General features: G+C 38.0%; 1 protein-coding gene across 1 annotated transcript in view; it reads right to left on the bottom strand.

The window, feature by feature from the left end:
- Positions 1-972: 972 nt before the first annotated feature.
- Positions 973-15982, bottom strand: part of swt1 (SWT1 RNA endoribonuclease homolog) — a 29318-nt gene continuing 14308 nt past the window's right edge. Inside the window, exons 16-19 of the mRNA XM_079831748.1 lie at positions 14161-14227; positions 13194-13261; positions 1942-2260; positions 973-1792 (exon numbers count right to left, since the gene is read on the bottom strand). Of these exons, the coding sequence (XP_079687874.1) occupies positions 2173-2260; positions 13194-13261; positions 14161-14227 (223 nt within the window). The 3' untranslated portion in view covers positions 973-1792; positions 1942-2172. The remainder of the gene's footprint in view (positions 1793-1941; positions 2261-13193; positions 13262-14160; positions 14228-15982) is intronic.

Genomic DNA, 15982 nt, shown 5'->3' with positions numbered 1-15982 from the left:
GAGGGATTATAGGTCTTTTCCGGCACTTAATAATCATGAAGTCACTGCATTTAACCTTCTAGTATTTGCCTGTGATTTCTACTGAGATTGAAAAAAACGAGGAACTCCGAAATGTCTCAATAAAGTGTTAAATATTTACCAAACCAACTACACATATGTGAGTTTTTGCATTACACTGCACTGCTTTTCCATTATTTCCCTATATAGACGACATGTCTGACCGTTGTGAGGCAGAATACGATTGTAAGTCCTGTATTCAAGTCCTTTATACAGTTATATTCACACAGTTTGGTTATATATTGGAGTGACAAACGCATTCTATAACTGGACTCACACTTGTAGATTTTTAGGAAGCACAACAGTAATTTCGGGCGGATCTGTGCTGTGTGAACAGAACCATACAGGACAACATGGTAGTCTGTGAGCATTTTCAGTAGGATTAGGAATTTACTACTTATAGCCTATATATATACCTCATAAAAGTTTTTATGCATTAATTATGCTTTGTAATGCACCTTAGTTATAATGCATTGTATGGTCTCAAGAATAAATGTAACCACAATTATACTTATGTTATACCACGTACTTATAATGCATTAAAACATATGACAATCAATTTCAGATGTTAACAGGTAATCTGCAAATATTATAACGCATTTTAACTTGTTACAATAATTTATGAAAATATATAATGCATTATAGCGTACATTATGACTACCTTTCATTCAAGTGTTAATCTTTTTTTCTTGTCCATATTGTCATTATATCTTTTGACTTCAATGACCTATGAACACAGCCATTATCTTGTTCACGTCATTGAACGTTGGTGTAATCTCAAGGATATTATTATCACTGTTCCCATAATCCCATAAGGCCTCTCAAACTGTGATGTCACAGCTCTGCCTTACAAACCAGAAACCCAATTACCTTCCTTGGGTTATAAATGACAAAAAAAAAGGATGACACGTCATTGACTATCAAATGTTTTAATCAAAATGCAAATTGATGTAAAGGAAAAAAATATATTCTTTTTGAACTATTCACAATATAATACAAATAGTACAATATCAAAACATGCACCAAACAAAATCAGAGAATATTAAAAATAAAAAAATCGATCATAAATGATACTATTGAGGTTCATGTTGCTGCTGGTATTGCATGTGCAATGACAATTTAATATTTATGCTGAGAATAAGGAAATATAGCAGCTTATCAGACCTAAACAGTCTTAAGTAATTAACTGATATTGTAACAAAATGTACCTTCTTAGTATCATGGAACAAACGAGTGGATTTCAGAATAGTTTCCAGAAGGGTGGCTAGACTGATGCCCAAGAAAATTGGCTTTCAGCACGTGGCTCAATGTCACACTCTAATTACAGAGAGCCTTGGAGCAATGAATGTGGTGTCAGACAGTGTCATAAAGTAATACCTCCGTTTCTCTCTGAACACATAATAAACTTGTTACCACAACAGCTTGTGGACGTCAGAAAGACGCCACTTTTTTTTTTAAAGTAGCACATCCGAATTGGAACATTTGGCAATTCTACCTTATTCTATGCAGTATAAAACACCAAACCATCAACAAACCTTTAAAAAAAAATTCTTTAATCATCACTAAAACTGTCTATTTTTCCAAAACGGGGACACGTCACCTATACAGTAAGATAAATGGATAATCCAAATAATTTAATACAAGCTTTTAAAAAAAACATGAACTGGAACACGGTGTAACTTGAGGATCTATATAGACATGGGGTATCCAAACTCGGTCCTGGAGGGCCGCTGTCCTGCAGGGTTTAGCTCCAGCTTGCCTCGACACACCTGCTGGAAGTTTCTAGTGTGCCTAGTAAGTCCTTGATTAGCGGGTTCAGCTGTCTTTCATTGGGGTTGTAGCTAAATTCGGCAGGACAGCGGCCCTCCAGGAGCAGGATTGGACACCCCTGATATAGACTGTTAGCCCTTGATGCTTTTGCATATGTCAGGGTCACGTGACTGACACACTGACTCAGCTACAGGATGGTATAAGGACAGAGGATCAGTAGGTTGGTACGGCTTTGGTTCCAGCAGATTATGACTCTGCTACCAAAACCAGGTCGGTCCAAAAGAGTCTGGACCAGTAGTAAGCAGACAGTTGGCTGGGTCCAAACGTGGAAAGTGGGGTGTTAAATCAGGGCCAAGAGCTCAGAGCAGCAGCACAGTGATCTAGATTTGCAGACAGCTCAGACAGCTGCGCACCGCCCACACACAGCTTCTCCCTGAGGACAAACAGACACACATTATACACACACACACACACACACACACACATAGATATTATAAGGATAACATTGGAACATTGGAAAGCCTTTGATAGAAATAGAAGCAGATGGGTCAGAATGGTAAGCAGAGCAAGCTTTGGTCTGCGTAAACAGTTGTGAAGTGTCCCTGATTGTCCCTGCTGTTTCACTTCACACGGAATAACTTCCGCTACACTGCCTTACCTTCCAAACAGGAAGTGGATGTCTCGTACACAGGAAGCGAAAGAGGTCGAGAGAAGGTGGCTGAAGAAATTACTGAATAAACAACATTATAGAATAAAAAAAGCATTTAATGCGAGGCAATCTCACTCCAGTGTGCCATGCACTTCCTATATCTACAGGAAATGCTTGACTGACTGAAACAAAGTTGTTGTCAATGTTTAACACTAGCGTGGTTCATGGGAAAGGAAAAGCATTTAAACAATTGCTGACATCTCTGAGTCACGGTCACACAGGCCGCCCGCTCTCTCTCCCTGGTACGGTGGTTTATGACTGACTTGAATGAAGACCATTATTGTGTTTCCTCTCTCGCTCCCTCTCATTCTCTATCTCCTCCCTCTCTTTCTTGAAACCTGTTGCTGCTTGTTGTCTTAGTTTGTTTGCATATTGTGTTCCCTAATGGATTTTATATAACTAACTACCAAAAAAAGGAAAGGAAGAAAAAACAAAGGGATGTGTGCACTTGTTTTTGTCATTATGTCTGATTATGAGCTGATTTAGGTAATGAAGGGTGTGGTGGAAATGAAGAGCAGATCTGGACTTGGAATGTTGTCTTTGCTCATTTCATCAAAAATTATAGTTCTGACAATGCAGTTTGATCCATCTGAAAAGCTAGATTATATATCCACCTTTTTCCTTACAGGCCTACTGCGATTTAGATTATGGGTGGCACTTTCAGTTTGGGGAAGCTACACTTAAAGAATGAGCTGTAAAAGGTCCTTCATGTTCACACTTATATAACGTAACACTTGGTATTTTAACATGACGTGGCATAAGAATATCTATGGCAAAAGCTCTTTTCAGTCACTGCATTCTTTTCCTCCTGATGCTTTTCTTTCTTGTGTATTCTGCTGTAACAATATGAAAAAGGACAACATATACTGCGCATTTGTGGTCTGCTCTCCTGATTTAATTTACAATTTATCCCATTAATAATTTACTGCAATGCACAAAGAATCTCTTGTTTTTCTCCCCAAATCCTAGCGTCTTTTCCCAGGCTTGTTTTCACATGGATGCTTTAAAATGTAACCGTCTCCCTTTTCACTTCTAATCCCTGTTAGCAGTGTTTATTGGAATGTTTCTAAAGCAGGTAAATATAATATATATTGTCTGTCAAAATGACAGAAATCAGTGAAATTGAGTGAAATATCATCACAACTTTTTTGGTTAAGGCAACTCGTTGCATAATACAGGCATAGTACTACAGTGATATTTAACACGTCCATAATATTGATGAGGAAATAATCAATGTTTATTCATGGTCTGTGTTAGTAATGCTTTTACACTTTTATATTTTTAATGTTCAATGGTTAAACAGTGAATAGTATAATGAACCTTTTGCTGATTGTTTACGGTTTAACGGAAGTTATTCTCATAATTTGCATAAAGTGTCATGGGGCGAAGGAAAAAGCAACTCAATGCATTTAGGCATGTAGACATAGGCTGAATCCGAGATCGCCCCCTATACTGTACCCTCAAATAGGGCATTATTTGCCATATGTAGTGGTGTCCGAAACCATAGTGGATGTTATCGAGTGCACTCTTTCAATCCCACATTGCACCGCTATAACGAGTGTACAGCTGATGTACGCTCAATGGCTGTCTGAATTCGCTCACGTGTTTTCATTCACTCCTTCAAGCGAACTGTATTAGTGGACTAACGTATGGAATAGTGATTGAGGGTTTAGGGGGTGATTTCAGATTCAGCCATGGTCAAGACGATCTGCTGAAGTTCAAACGGAGCATCAGAAAAGGGAAGAAAGGTGATTTAAGTGACTTTGAACATGGCATGGTTGATGGTGCCAGACTGGCTGGTCTAACTATTTCAGAAACTGCTGATCTTCTGGGATTTTCATGCACAACCATCTCTAGGGTTTACAGACAATGGTGTGAAAAAATAGAAAATATCCAGTGGGCGGCAGTTCTGTGGGCGAAAATGCCTTGTTGATGCCAGTTACAACCGAGGACTTGCAGAATTGTAGCCACAGACAACTCCCCAAAATTTGACAATAGACTGGAAAAACTTTGCCTGGTCTGATGAGTCTCGATTTCTGCTGCGACATTCATATGGTAGGGGTCAAAATTTGGTGTAAACAACATGAAAGCATGGATCTATCCTGCCATTTATCAATGGTTCAGGCTGGTGGTGATGGTGTAAGGGTGTGGGGGATATTTTCTTGGCACACTTTGCGCCCCATATTACCAACGGAGTAAGTGAAAAAGTGAAAGTATGTGTAGCCAAGTATGGTGTCCCATACTCTGAATTTCACCCATCCAAGTGCACACAGACAGCCGTGAGTATTGAACACACACACCGTGAACACACACCCGAAGCAGAGGGCAGCCATTTTTTGCTGCGGCACCTGTGGAGTGATTGGGGGTTAGGTGCCTTGCTCAAGGGAACCTCAGTTGTGGGTAATGAGACTAGAAAAGGGCGCTGTTCATTCACTCCCACCACCTACATTTCCTGCCGGTACTGAGACTCAAACCCACAACCTTTTGGTTACATGTCTGACTCTCTAACCATTAGGCCAAAATTGCCTATACATTTAAATGCAACATTTAAATGCCACAGCCTATACCCAAATATTGTTGCTGACCATCCCTTTATGACCACATGGCTACTTACAGCGGGATAACGTAACATGCCATAAAGCTCAAATAATCTCAAACTGGTTCACTATACTCAAATGGCCTCCACAGTCACCAGATCTCAATCCAACAGAGCACCTTTGGGATATGGTGGAACGGGAGATTTGCATCATGGATGTGTAGCCGACAAATCTTCAGCAACTGCGTGATGCTATCATGTCAACATGGACCAAAATCTCGGAGGAATGTTTCCAGCACCTTATTGAATCTATGCCACGAAGAATTAAGGCAGTTCTGAAGGCAAAAGGGGGCTAACCTAGCCTGACAAGCCAGACCCACATCAAGATGTTGGGTCTGGGAACACCCCATTGGCAGGGCTCAATCCGAGGGGCGGGATAAACGGTTGTCTTTCAAATTCCCTCTGCACACAATAGGATAGCGCTACAACCAACCAGAGCAACGAAGAAGCTGAAGCAGAGCTAGTTGATAGATTAAACTTTCGCCGTATCCGGTCGGCAAATCTCAGAACACATCTTCCTTTTTTAAGAATGACTTCAGTGCCGTTCTTTGTTCTTTTCTCAAAGAAAAGCTTAAAGGGTAACTTCAGTGATTTAGCATTAAGCTTTGTATTTAAACTGGGTCATTTATGCAGTAGAAATTTGAAATTATTTTTGAATTTGGTGCCTTCTAGACTGAGAAAAGACATGTGGATGAAAGACAACAACTCCCAGAATGCACTTGCTTCGCTGCCCTACGAGGCCACTCCGTACACCATTGTTTTGATCTTCATAGTAATACAATCATTTTGTTCAGTTAGAGAATAAACACTACAATTAAAAACTGAACGTGTCTTTTCAATAAAGTGTGAGTGAGCCGAACGAAAGTCACGGCACAGACGCAGCAGTGTCAGATTTCATTCCTCACGAAGAACTGAGCAGAGATGAGGTAAGCGTCAGTCTGGCACGTTTTCAGATCGCAAATGGAAGCTAAATCATCACAGGAATTCATTGAAAAGTTGAAACACTTACTTTACTCTGCACCGCGCTCCGTTATTATGATTGTCCGTGCGGCCGTCTGTGTCTTACAATCTGTGCGTGAGATCTCTCCCCTTTGGGCGGCTTGAGAACATGCGGAACAGCTCCATCTAGTGGCTGTAGTCTTTAGCTTCTGGCCAAAAAATCCTCAGATGACTCAAAATGACGATATTTGCATCATCGGAGGAATTTTTTCCAGAAATAAAATGCATAATTCTCTCGTCTCAGGGGGATATGAGGGGAGAAAGTACCATAATTTGAATATACTACCGGGTTTTTACTGATACAAAGCCTAATGCTAAATCACTGAAGTTACCCTTTAACTCCAAGTCTTACAGAGCCGCGGCCAAAGCCGATTTGAAAGACCGCTGTTCGCCAGCTTCTTTTTTTACAAGTAGCATGCGGAACCGCCGCAACTCTGCCGTCATTATGTTAAGCCCGCCCACCGCCTCTATACACGATGTGATTGGCCTGACTAGAGTTTGGTTTTTCCAGCTTGCAAGCCAACAGAGAGTTGCTAGACGCCCTGGCTGCAAATTATATTTGCTGCCTCTAGGGTGTGTCTAGATTTCTAGGCTAGGGCTAACCGGTATAAACAAGAACCCCCCCCAAAAAAAATATTATAAAAAAATATATCACTTAAAAAGTGTTGGGAGTGTTGGCTCAGTTGATGTTTGTAGTAAACACATAAAAGGACTCCATTCCTTCAGCCTTGCAATTATACGCTTCACAACAGTGCTGCCATGGCAACCGTACAACATGTGGGCAGCTCCCCTTCACCAGAAAGCAGAGTGAATGCTTTATGAAGCCAATCCTTAAATCAACAAAACAGAACATAACACCGCAGTGACGGAGCCCGCTCGAAAACAAGCATGCAACACTGAACATCAGACAAAAGCTGCAGCAGCGTCACAGCCGTTGTGAGTTGACAGCGTCAGTGCGGTGCCTGGTTGCTTAGGTATCAATCCCTGCTGAGAGATTTAGCACCTAGGGACAAGATGTTTATGAACAAAGTCAATGAATGACAGTCTTTCTTGTTCCACAAAACATATACTGTAGTTTTCCATTTTAGATTATTAAGGCGGTCATTTTAGCCTACACATCAATATATAATGAGATGACAGCCCAACTGACCCAATCTTTCTAAAGATATAAAATGATCAAGGTAGCCAAAGCAAGCCTGATTTAGTACCGAGACCAGTGTGATTTGTGACAGGTCACATTGACGCTACTGATAATGTTTGGCTGTTAGTCAGTCATGCCACTGCAGTTTGTGTACATGATCAGATCATTGTGTCTCTGTGCATTAGCATACAGTACCTGACAGTACTGAATGATTAAAGCATGCATTTGACACACGTGATTAGTGCATAAAATGAGGTCACTGGGTTCTTGGGTTTCACGGCTCATTGACCACGCTGAGGTAAGTGAGCTAAAGATCAGCTGTCAACCGCTCCACAAATGTGTGTGTGCGAGCGTGTAGCTACACTTGACTGATAAGGTTAATCAATGAATGTTCTCTCCGGCCCTGAAGACATATCCCAACAGAGCCTTGGCAAGCACATGAAAAGCTAGAAAATGGCAACCCTGCTTAATAAATCATTACAAATGTGAGAAAGAAAAAGCAAATAACAGTGAACGTGACACCTGATGAAATTCATGCATACATTTTTTTGAACATGCAAATGCAGTCCAATAAAAAAAAAAAGTTATACTGTGCGAATATTAATCATTAAATTAATTATAGTGAATATTAATTAGTAATTAAGACTTTGCTCTGGAGCACCCAGTCAAATAACTTAACATAAATATCCATAAGCCATACTTTCACCATAGTAGGATTAGTAGTTAGTGATTTGATTAGTACACACCAATAAGTTCCTGCCTACAGTACTAGATGATATAAAAATAAAATTATTATTTTATTAAGTATTGCACTATAATCTCCCCCCTTTTCATGGGAACAATCCATTAAAAAAAAATTGGTTGTATAAGTCAGGAATTTTTCAGTTATCAAGAAACGGTGTCATCAAATAGCCTGAGGTCTAAAGCTCCTCCCATATAATTAGTCTCTTCTTAAGTAACACAACATAAAACCACATCCTACTGTAAATCTAAATATTTAAAACCGCAATCACATTAGAGTCTTTATATATTGTTTAATTCTCATTAATTTGTGGTATTATTCAGCCTTCCTTATTAGCCTGGGGCTTAACCATCATCATCAAAATCAGAACATTGGCAGTGTGAAAATCTTTGAGACACGATCAAATATGCGTACGCTCCATTTTCTAGTTAGGACAAGTTCCACAAACACCTTTGTACACTGCTGGGAATAAATTGCGAAACATCTTTACCAGGAATGTGTATTCTGGCTAACGACTCAAGGGGAAGAGGTGATGTATCATTAAATGCACTCTATGTATCATTAATGCCTTCCTCAGTGCAAAAGTGTGAGTTACAGTGCACAAGAGGACAGTTTATAGCATAACCTGTTATTGCGCAGGTGCCACATTAGTGAGTTATTGCACAGAATGCAAGCAATGTCAGCGCTCTAGATCTATTCAACATAAGGACTGTACAGTTGTGGTCAGAATTATTGGCACCCCTGGTAAATATGGTCAAAGATGGCTGCAAAAATAAATCTGCATTGTTTATCCTTTTGATCTATCATTAAAAAAAAAACGAGATCACAAAAACCTAACCTTTTATTGAAGTAAAAGAATGGAAAGTCAGGGGAAAATCACATTATGAAATAAGAGTTTTTCTCCAAAACACGTTGGCCACAATTATTGGCACCCCCTTTTTTATGAGTAAAATATCTCTGAAGTATATTCCCATTAATATTTACATTTTTTAGCACAACAGGGTGACAAGGAATATGACATTTTCTTGTTTCATCTTGTATAAATATGAGGAAACACAAAGGCCAAATTCCCTTTATCATTCATCACAATGAGTAAAACCAAAGAATATAGTTCTGATGTGCAGCAAAAGATTGTTGAGCTTCACAAAATTGAACGTGGCTGTAGGAAAATAGCTAAAGCACTGAAAATTCCCATTTCCACCATCAGGGCAATAATTAAGAAGCTCCATTCAACTAAAGATATTACGAATCTGCCTGGAAGAGGATGTGAGTCTATTGTCTTAATGCACGGCGAGGAGGAACGTTTGAGTGGCCAAAGACTCTCCAAGTATCACAGATGGAGAATTGCACAGATTAGTTGAGTCTTGGGGTCAGAAAGTCTAAAAAATAAAAACCCCTACATAACCATATGTTGTTTGGGAGGGATTCAAGAAAAATCCTTCTTGCTCATCCAGAAACAAACTCCAGCACAGACAACACTGGATATTCAAAAGGGACCTGTTTCTGTGGTCAGATGAAGCTATAAAAAAAGCTTTTTGGCAGCAAACCCACCAGATAAAAAGTACCCCATGTCCACGGTTAAATATACCGCTGGATCTTTAATGTTGTCTGCCTATTTTGTCGCTGGAGGTCCTGGACATCTTGTTCAGATACATGGTATCATGGATTCTAGCAAATACCAACAGATAAAAAAAATCAAAACCTGACGGCCTCTGCTAGAAATCTTATAATGGGCTGTGGTTGGATCTTCCATCAGAACAATGATCCAAAACAAACATCAAAATCAACACACAAATGTGTCACTGAGCATCAAATGAAGCTTCTGCCATGACCATCCCAGCTCCCTGACCTGAATCCTATAGAAGATGAGTGGGGTGAACAGAAGAGAAGAAGCACCAACATGGAGCTGGGAATCTGAAGAATCTGGAGAGATTCTGTATGAAGGAATGGTTTCTGATATCTTGTCAGGTGTTCTCCAAACTCATCAGGCATTATAGAAGAAGACTCAGGGCCCGTCCACACGGAGACGCGTGTCACTGTATACGTATACATTTTTTATCGTATTGGCGTTTCGTCCACACGGATCCGGCGTTTTGGGAGACTGAAACCGCTATTTTTTGAAACCGGGTCCAAAAGTGGATAAATCTGAAAACGACACCCTTGCGGTTTCGTGTATACAGCCAATCCGTATATTTTGTGAAACGGTGATGTCATCACACCATGTCCTGCGCGGGGAAGACTTGAAGGGATACAACTACGGGCACTGGGCATGCGCACATCAATACTGCGTTGTTTAATTACTGTATTTACATTATTGTAAGGGTATGTTTAGGGTTGGGGTAGGTGTATGCGTTAATTAAACACATCTGGTAAGTAGCAAATTTATTTATTGTTATTTTATTGTGAGATTTTACCTCACCTCCGACTGTTGCCGTACCCCTTCTAGCCACAACTCTTCTTCTCCGTTTTTAGTGTATTTCTGTGCCAGAATTACAGTGCCACACACTGGCCTGGCATGTATACTACATCGTTTTGAGCCGTTTTCATGCTCTCGTGTGTACGCAGATATTTCTTGAAACGAGGACAAAAAAAAAGATCGGATAGGGAAAGTTCTGGCTTCGTGTGGACGGGGCCTCAGAGCTGTTATCTTGGCAAAAGGAGGTTGTAAAAATTATTTAGTACAAGGGTGCCAATAATTATGGCCAACGTGTTTTGAGAAAAGCATTTACTTCATAATGTGATTTACCCCCCACTTTCAATTGTTCAATGAAAGGTTAGATTTGTGATTTTTTTTTAATAAAAGATCAAACGGATAAACAATGCAGATTTCTTTTTACAGCCATATTTGATCATATTTACCAGGGGTGCCAATAATTCTGACCACAACTGTACATAGAAAAGATTGACAGCCAGGACTTTCTCTGGTTTGCCTGACATTAACATGCAATGACAAATATTATGTGAAGCACACAAATCTCAAGTTTAGTTAGTACAGAAGCTTGACTAAAATGCACTTGAGGTGCAACATTGGTGGTGAGATTGAAATGTAAAAGTTTATTCATAAGAAACAGCTCATAAATGCTGACATTTTATGTTTCTGGACTATAGTTCCCTGTATGATTTATATTAGCTGAAAGAGAATTTCTTTGATATGAAATTACAGTTTTAACTGGATATATTCCAGAATTAATTGTAATAAAATCAATTCAAAAAATGTTTAAAGAGCACCTATCATGGCATTTAAAATGTTCCAAATATTGTTTTAGAAGTCCCCAACAACAGTTTTGCATGCATGCAATGACAAAAAAGACTTTAGTTTTCTTATAATATGCATTTGTTTTTACCTGTTTTGACAGCGATTCTCAAATGATTCCTTTAGTGATTCACTTTTCAAAACCCCGCCTTTACGTGACGCTAATCTGCGGTGATTGGTCCGATGACCCAGTCAGTTGTGATTGGTATAGTCTGTGCAGATATTTTCGGAAACGGAACGCCCATCAAAGTCTTATAGTGACAGTAATTTGTTAATATGTGTCAGGAGTTATGAATATGAAAACCACGTCGGAACCGTTTGATTGTAATATGAGCCTCAGCTGATCTCATTCATAAAAAAACTCCTCTATTCTCCTCACGAAGACTCGCGACAAATCAACATCCCTCAGGGCTTTTAGTTCAAAAGTGTGCAGATGAGGAGACATATTGATAGATTCTCATATGTCTGTGTCAAATTTCTAAACAGAGGAGTATTTTTTATTCAATACTTCCTCAAAATGCGCAGATATAGCCTAATCATGAGCGATTGAGTCTCTTATGTGTTGTTTTCAATTCATACTGGCAGCCGGAGGGCGCTCTGTGCACATGTAATCCATATATGGTAAAGATAGACAAAGAAGATACCATGTGCCATAATAGAAGTCCATAATAAAAGCTTCCTGAGATCGCGAGACATTTGACGATTAAATAAACACACAATCGCGACGATGTATGTTTTGTCTTCAAGCCACTTAGTCTTCAAATGCTCATCCTTGGGCAGATGAAAAAAGTTTGCTTTTGACTCGCACTTCAGAACACAGAGTCTCGCCGCCATGATGTTTTCTAGTTTTCACTGGCGTCTTGGAGTGCAATAAGTGGGCGTATCGTATTCAAATAACTTGACAAGTTGACGTCATCTAGTCAGAGAAAAAGCTTCGGTCTTCTAACGATTCTTAAAAATGACTCAGAGTCGACTCTTACTTTTGAAAGAAAATAACTATATATACGGTGTACTGTCATATTTCAAAACTTTGCAGGATGTTTTTGTTCACTTAGATCTATGTTACACACTACATGAAAGGTAAATTTCAAAATTCCATGATAGGTGCTCTTTAATCAAAATCTTATATGGAATACTGTATTTATATCCACACTCCCCTCAAAATCTGATCAAAATAGTTTTTTCAAGTCTCTTATGCTCATCAAGGCTGCTATTATTTGATCAAAAATACAAGAAAACAATAAAATTGTGAAATACCATTACAATTAAAAATGACTATTTTCTATTTTAAGATATTTTAAAATGTAATGTATTCCTGTGATGGCAAAGATTAATTTTCAGCAGCCATTACCCCCATCTTCAGTGTCAAATGATCCTTCAGAAATAATTCTAATATGGTGCATTTCTTATTATTATCACTTGAAAACAGTTGAATATGCTGAACATTTTTGTAAATATGGACAAGTCTTTGCTCTTATTTTTGATCAATTTTATGCTTCCTTGCTGAATAAAAGTATTAATTTACTTTTACTCCCACAACTTTTGAACAGATCACCAAATAGAATTTAAATGCAGCATGTAAACAACGAACAGAGGTGATGTTTCACTATGGCATTTATCCATGGCAGGCATGATGTTGAGGATTCACAGAACTGTCTTCTGAGGTTTGGGTAGGCTTATGATGCAATAACACCCTTAAAGAAGAAACTCAATGGTCCTACGAGACAGTAGATAGCTGCTGAGGTCTGCCGAAGCGAGTGCTGACATGAGAACAGCCTCTCTGCTAAAGGTGGGCGGTGTTAAAACGATTAGAATAGAACAAACCGCATCATGCACGTAGCATGGTTAATGAAAGCAGTGCAAGCTGTGTGTATGACTTGCAGATAAGCTAATGAGTCTCACTATCTCTCATAACTCTTAACTAACCGGTATTCCTTTTGAGACACGCAATCAAACAGGTCCCTGGCAGTGAAACGTGGCTCCATAGCAGCAATCTGAAAGTAGAAAGCACACCTGTTACCAAAGTACACAGCGCTCAACGCACACGTCCTGCATAATCACTGTACGGCATGTTTTGCTGCATGCATAGTTGATTTTAGACCTTGGTGGTTATTTGATCTGATATAAACAAGATAAATGGTAATTCTTCATATCTAAAATAAAATATATATAGACTACGGTTCAAAACTCTTGGTAACACTTTACAATAATGTTTAATTTAACATTAAATAAGATGAACTAACATTGAAAAAATACCTGAAAATTTTCATTTTAACATTAAGTAATACATTATTAAAATCTAAATGTTTATCTGTTAATATTATTTAATGGACCAGAGTTAACATGAATTAACACTGAACAGTTGTGTTTTTATTAACTAATGTCAAAAAGACTAATAAATAAATAACAAATAACAAATGTATTGCTCATTGTTAATGCATTAACTAACTATAACTAATGGGGCCTTATTGTAAATTTACTATACTTTTATTCAGAAAGGATGCATTAAATTGATCAAAAATAACTGTAAACATTTATAATGTTACAAAAGATACAAAATCTTTTCAAATAAATGCTGTTCTTTTGACCTTTCTATTAATCAAAGAATCTTTAAAAAATGAATAACTTGATTTAAAATAAAATATTAAATCAGCTGTTCTTTTAACATTGATAATAATAATAATAATAATAATAATAAATGTTTCTTGAGCATCAAATCAGCAAATTAGAATCATTTCTGAAGGATCATGTGACACTAAAGACTGATGTAAAGGCTGCTGAAAATTCAGCTTAATATTGACAGAATTTTCATTCTAAGACTAACTGTTGTTTAACTTTGTGGCAGGACTAGTCAAAACGTGGATATGACCTTTAGTGGCCGTTTTGTTCTTACCTCACTGGACTGAATGAAGGAGAGAAGTGACTGTGCGTCCTGAACACTGCTGTCCGCAGATAACAGCCTGTGGGAGAGGAAAACTTTAATTTTTCTAATCACATTTAACAGGTATAACATCCCACCTGTGCATTACTAGAACATGAACTGTGTACAATATTTGTGGGTATTGCCTGATATACAATTAAGAATCCTGTGTGTGATTTTAAAATGCATCAGTGTCCCAGAGCACATCATATGAATCACTTAATCAGACAATCATATGCAGGGTAGTGTCTTCTAGTGTTTACTGAGCCTGTGTTTGGATCACAAAAAATAGTAAATTAGTAAATCACCACATTTACTCATTAACAATCTGTATGATGCTAGAAAAGAGGGAAATGTGGACAGACACATCTGCTCTAAATTTAGGCAGTGTGTCTAAGAGAATTGACATGTTTGAACATGGCAGCATCACTAAAGCCCGTTTCTGCCACAGCAGAAGATGTTTCTGCTACGTATCATAGCTACATAACAAAGCTGTGCTACATGTACACAACCCTTCAGAAGTTTAGGGTCGGTAAGATTTTTTAATGTTTAAAGATTTCTTATGCTCACCAAGGCTGCATTTATTAATCAAAAATACAATAAAAACAGTAATATTATAAAATATTACAATTAATAACTGTCTATTTTAATATATTTCAAAATGTAATTTTTCTAGAAATGTCAAAGCTGAATTTTCAGCAGACATTACGCGAGTCTTTAGTGTCACACAATCCTTCAGAAATCATTGTAATATGCTGATTTAACATTGCTATTGTAACATTTCTTATAATCAATGTTAAAAATAATTGTGCTGCTTAATATGATTATAAAGTTAAAAAAGAACAGAATTTATTTAAAAAAGAAACATTTTGTAACATTATAAATGTAATGCGTCCTTGCTGAATAAAAGTATTTATGTGAAAAAAATCTTACTGACCCCAACACTTTTGAATGGTGGTGTGTATATATAGAAAATAAAGTGATTTATGGGTCACCACCTTGAATAGATAAAAATATGCGTAGGCAAACATTTTTTGTAGGTTACATATCATTGCTTTGTTTCCATGAAAAATAAAATAAAAAAAATAACTAAAGTTGACAGGTTCACAGTGCACTTTCACTGTAATTTCGAATGAGATCAGAGTGTCACGTAAAAACAGACTTAGACCTAAACCCTCCTTGCAGTGTTCCTTCTGCTACGCAGTACTATGCTGCCTCTGTGTTCAGTGTGAACACTGCAACCTGTTAACATGGCCATATGAAATTTCTGACAGAAAATATAACCTTAGAATAACCTGGATAGCCTTTGATAGATCATGAGAGAGCGAAGATAGAGAAGTTGGTGGTGAAACAAAGAAAGAAATTGCAAAAATGGGAGAATAAACAAAAGAGACCATATTCTACAAAATATCTTCTTTTGTGTTCAGCAGAAGAAAGAAATTCACACAGGTTTGGAACAACTTGAGGGTGAGTAAATTATTTTTTTGTTTCGTTTTTTCATTTGAAAGAAAGGGAAAAATTTCATTTTTGGGTGAACTATCCCTTTAACCCACGAATAAAACAGCATAGACTCAAAAGGGAAGTAGAGGGAAGGAGGAGAAGAAATGTAGAGTAATTCAAGGGGCAAGACGAAGTGGGGAGCAGAAAGAAAAAGCTATTTCAGCAAGAAAGCCTGAATTATGCATGCTTTTCCTCATTCACGGGCACGGGGAAGGAAATGAATAACGCTGCACATTGGTGTGCATGTGTTAGTTCTGATGACTCATCTGTCTGCTTTCTGCACATAAAAATGAGT

Source organism: Gobio gobio, assembly GCF_949357685.1.
Source record: "Gobio gobio genome assembly, chromosome: 12".
Classification (NCBI taxonomy): Eukaryota; Metazoa; Chordata; class Actinopteri; order Cypriniformes; family Gobionidae; genus Gobio; species Gobio gobio.
The sequence above is the reverse complement of the archived record's forward strand: the minus strand, read 5'-3'. Positions and strand labels throughout refer to the sequence as shown.